The 4,823-nt window shown below is 48.5% G+C and overlaps 1 protein-coding gene across 1 annotated transcript; it reads right to left on the bottom strand.

Annotated features, from left to right (window-relative positions):
• Positions 1-1,237: 1,237 nt before the first annotated feature.
• LOC106808797 (RNA-binding protein 25-like) lies at positions 1,238-4,032 on the bottom strand (the record flags this gene model as incomplete). The annotated part of the gene is made up of 4 exons (XM_014811650.1): positions 1,238-1,326; positions 2,980-3,131; positions 3,299-3,336; positions 3,945-4,032. Coding segments are annotated over 4 exons (367 nt in total), but the record flags the coding sequence as incomplete, so codon positions are not given.
• Positions 4,033-4,823: the final 791 nt, after the last annotated feature.

Here is a 4,823-nt window from a genome sequence, read left to right as displayed (position 1 = left end):
TGATAGCGATATTAATATATCCGTAGTATATATACCATACATATATTATATTGTATATATATATATATATATATTATATATATATATTATTATATTATAATATATATATATATATTATTAATTATATATATTTATATAATATATATATATACTCGGTATTACGTAATTGCCTTTCGTCTTCCGTTTTCGTGCTTTAGTATTCTTTTGCGACGCGTTAATCTTTATTTGTAAGTCGTCATCGCGCGATGTTGAGTTTATGACGAGTCACGGTGATGAGCCCTAATATGCGGCGTCCGCTTAGCCGAATGGGCAGAGTAACATCGACTGTGTGTGTGTGTGTGTGTGTGTGTGCGTGTTCCGTGCGCTCGGTGCGCGTGCGGTTGTGTGCGGTGATAAGTGTTGTGTTGTGTCTGCTACCGGGGTATACGGGCGTGGAGGCTACTAGTGATGCAGATGACCGGCCACGCATCACAAGCAGAGTAATGCCTTTCACGGTCACGTGGTGTCTTGAATCCCCGAATTTCGCAGTAGCAATCGTTAGCGGTGAAAGCTGTCAGAAACGAAATTAGTCTCAACATTAGGTCATAGCATGAACCTTTCCTCGTAGCAGCTTGTTCTGCTAGCATCTATGATAATACGACATACGCATAATTAACGCTCATCCGTCATGGACGCGTATTGCTCGTAGGCATAGGAAGATTCTTTCCGGATAGTCGCTACTATCTCTGCCTTCGTTTCTGCTCTGCCTTTGTTGGTCTCGCTCTCCTCTCTCTCTTCGCGGCTGCTTCTCTCATGGAGCTCTCTCGTCTATTATTGCAATACTCTCTCTCTCTCCGCCAATCGCTTCTCTCATTCTTTTACAGTTGCTGCTCAAAACGTCCTCGTGCAATCTGAAGCTTTACTCTCTCTCTTCTCCTTCCGCTCTCATCTCTCTATCTTTCTCTCTTCCTCTTCTCTCGTGCATGCATTCCTCTTTCCTCTCTCTGATCCTCATACTAATTTCTCGGTTACTACTCTATTACTCGTGGCACACTTCTCGCTCGCTCTCTCTCTCATCTCTGAGTATATCGGTCCTCTTGCTCTCCTACTCTCTGGGTCTTCCTCTTCTCATTACTCTCGTCTCTCTGCTCGATACTACCTCTCTGCGTCTGCTCTCCTCTGGTGTGGGCTGCTCTCTCTTCGTCTCGTCCTCTCTCTCTCTCTCTCTTTCGTCTCCTCTCTCTCTCTCGCTCTCTGCGCTCTCTCTGCTTCTTCTCTCCGAAATTTTGGTGTCCTCTTCTCCTCGTCTCTCTCTCCTCTCTCTCTCTCTCTCTCTCTATCTCCTTACTATGTTTCTGTGCTACCCTCTCTCTCTCGGTCTCGTTTCTATTTCTCTCTTTCCTCTTTACGCCCTCTCCCTCCATCGTCCCCTCCTGTTTTCTCTCGTCTCTCTCTCTCTCTCTCTTCTCTCTCTTCTCTCTCTCTCTCTCTTGCGGTCACCACCAGTGGCTATCACAGTCGTATTCGTCTCTCGAGTTCGGTTTCTGTAAGACCACGCTCAATCCTTTCCACTTGCTCTCTACATTACCTTACTTACGTTTCCATACTCAGTTCTTTTACTCGATTAACTCTGCAACGTTTTATCTCATCGCTCTCTCTCGCCAACAGCCTCTACGCTTACGCTCTCCGTAACCTTGCAGCTTTGGCCTCCCTCTCGCTATTCTCGCGCGCTATACGCTTCCCAGATCACCACAGCCGTATCACAGCCGTTTCGTGTCTATCGTGCTCGCAGATTTTTCGCTCGCGGCGATTAGTGTTCTGGAGTTTTTACCTCGATAATCAGGGATTGCCGCTTGCATTTTGTTTAAATGCTACGTTTCCAAATAGAATTCCTATACCGACATAACAGCGCGTGCCTAGTATTGATTACAGTGCGCGCGACTTTCTCGACTGTACGGGTAGGCGGACGGTGTGAGCACGTATGTGTGCGTGTGTGCCTGCGGCACCGTTATGCACGCACTCTATTCGCCTTTAGCTCCTCCGTCGCCTGCCGCTCCCTTCTTTGTATGTCTCGCTCTCTCTCTCCCTCTTGTGCGTCTCTTGCTTCGTGCTTCTGCTCGTCTCTGCTCTCACTCTCTCTTCTTCTCGCTCGCCTCTATCTTTGTTTCCTTTTCCCTCGCCTCCCTCTCTTTATACTTCTCTCTCTCTCTCTCGCTCTCTCTTGACTTTGCCCTTTACCTTGCCCTCCTCTCTTTACTTTTCTGCTCGCTCTCTCTGCTTCTCTCGCCTCTCGTCTTTGCTTGTTCTCCTTTAGACTCGTCCTGTCGTTCGCTCTGCTCTCTTGTAGCTTTCTCGCGTGCTCTCTCGTGGCCTGTCGCTTCGGCTTCTCTTGCTTTCCCTTTACCCCTCCTCCTCTCTTTATGTCTGCTTCTCTCTCTCGTCTCTCTCTCTCTCTCGCCTCTCTCGTTGCTTTCCTCGTACCCTCCCTCCCTCTCGTTACTTCTCTCTCTCTCTCTCTTCTCTCTCTTCTCGCTCTCTTCCAGTGTCGGTGCTGTTCGCCTCTCACCCTGTTCGGCCCTCGTGCCGTGTTACTTCTCGTCTCGCTTCGTCTCGCTCTTCGCTCTGTTGGCTTATCCCTTGGTTATCCGCTTTCGTCGCTGTGTTGTCGCTCCCTCTCTTTACTTCTCTCTCTCAGCCTCTCTCTTCTCTTGCTTCCATTTATCCCGCTGTCCCATCTCTTGGTTTGATTTGCTCTCTCTGTCTTTCTCTCTGCGCTCGCTCGCTCGTGTCTGTATGTAGATCTCGTTGCTCTCTCGCGACTCTCTCGATTGCTTGTTTCGTGTCTACCTTCCGTCCGCGCTCCCTGCCCGCTGCGTTTCTTTCTTTACTTCTCTCTCTCTCTCTCGCTCTCTCTTTCTCTTGCTTTCCCTTTACCCCTCCCTCTCTTTACTTCTCTCTCTCTCTTCTCTCTCTGCTCTCTCCTTCTCGTGTGCTCAGTACTCTTCGTTAGCTTGTCCCTTTACCCTCCTCCCTCTCTTTGCTTCTCTCTCTCTCTCTTTCTCTCGCTTGGCTTTCTCTCTCGCTCCTCTCTCTCTCTCTCTCTTTCGCTCTCTCTTGCTTTCTCTCTCTCTCTCTCTCTCTCTCTCTTTTTCGTCTCTTCTCGCTCTCACTCTCTCTTCGTTATCTCGTCTTCTCTCTGCCTGCGCTGTGTCCGTGCTTCTCGTTCTCTGGTCCTCCTCGCTCCCGTACTCGGCTCTTCTTGTCCTTCTGCCCTGCACCTTCTCCCTCTCTCTGCGTGTCTTTCTCTCTCTGTCTGTACTGTCTCCTCGTCATGCTCCGTGCTCTGCTCATCGTCCCCTATATCGTAGAGAACAATTCTCACTCTCAATGTCTCGTCCTTCACGATCTCTCCGCTCTGGATGCGTCTTCTCGATCTCTCTCTCTCTCTCTCTTTCGTGTTTAGTCTCTCTCTGTCTCTCTTCTCGTCTCGATCTGTGTACCTCTCCGCTCGGCTCTCTGCGTCTCGTGCGGTGCGCTATTTGCTGTCTCGCTCTGCTCTTCTCTGTCCTTCTCTGTCTCTTGTCTCTCTCTCTCTTTCTTTAGCCTATCTTGAGCGCTCTCTCTCGTCTCTCTCTCCTCTCTCTCTCTCTCTCTCTCTTTCTCTACTCTCTCGTCTCTCGTCTCTCTCTCTGCTCGCTCGCCGTATTCTCTATATGTCTCTTAGCGTCTCTTCTCTGTCTCGTCTCCTCTCTTCTGCCTTGTCTCTGTCTCTCTGCTCTCTGTCTGGAATGTCTCTCTCGTCTTCTCTTCGTCTCTGCTTGTCTCTCTTTTCTCGCACCTTCTCGTGTCTCTATTGTTCGTCCTCGCTCTTCATCCGCTCTCTCGACTGCACTGTCGCATCCAGCTCTTCCTTCTACTCTCTCTCTCCCTCTCTTCTTCTCTCTTTCTAGTTCTTTCTTCTTTGCCTTCGCTCGTTTTCCTTTCTCTTCGTCTCTCCGCTTCCTGTCTCTTCCGTCTGTCTTCCTTTGATTCCTCTCTGCCCTCTCTCCTGCTTTCTCTATCCGCCTCTCTCTCGGTCACTCCCTCCCCCTATTTTAGCTCACGCTTTTGGACAATCCGTCAAGTTGAGCTCTATGCCCATGGGTCGTCGTCTGTCCGTCCTGTTACGTCGCTCAGTCATTGCTCGCTCGTTCGCTTCCGTTCCGTCCGTCGCGGTCCGTCCGTCGGTCGCGTCAACGCATTCGGCTTTCGGCACGGAATAAACTCCAGGAACCGTTGGGCCACCGTTGTGTTTGAATTGGGGTATAGTTCGTTCCACTGCTATGTCCCATAGTATGTTCCTATTTTGAAGCAACGCCGCTCGACGCCGTACTTTCGAGCCACTGGCAATCTTTTACTTGATCAAAAATTGGGATGATTTGCGATTAGTCAGTTTTGAGGTTTCACGTTGATTTTGCTCGATTTTTGGCTTCGGATGGAATAAGGCTACGGTTGTTTTGATATTTAAAAAAAAATTATGCAAATTGAGGCTGAGGGTTTTTGGAAATTATTATGCATTTTATATAGACGACAAACGCTCTGTGGTGTCACCACTCGTTCTGCGTTTCGATTTTACAAGATTTCGATGTGGACCAATACTCTTGTAATGCCAAAATTGCGTATTATCCTTCCCCCTGCGATAAACGTCTATATTAGGTAAAGATTTACAGAAGCGTGTCGGAACGCAGCGATAACTAGCTTTCATTGCACGCCATTGCGACCCTACAGAAGCGGGTATAGCGCTTATCTACGGGTCACAAATTTGTTTGATTCCATTTTCTTGCGTTATAACTTATGTATTAACT

The sequence above is a fragment of the Priapulus caudatus genome, unplaced genomic scaffold (assembly GCF_000485595.1).
Source record: "Priapulus caudatus unplaced genomic scaffold, Priapulus_caudatus-5.0.1 Scaffold305, whole genome shotgun sequence".
Classification (NCBI taxonomy): domain Eukaryota; kingdom Metazoa; phylum Priapulida; class Priapulimorpha; order Priapulimorphida; family Priapulidae; genus Priapulus; species Priapulus caudatus.
Note: the sequence above shows the minus strand (reverse complement) of the source record. Positions and strands in the feature narration are given on the sequence as shown.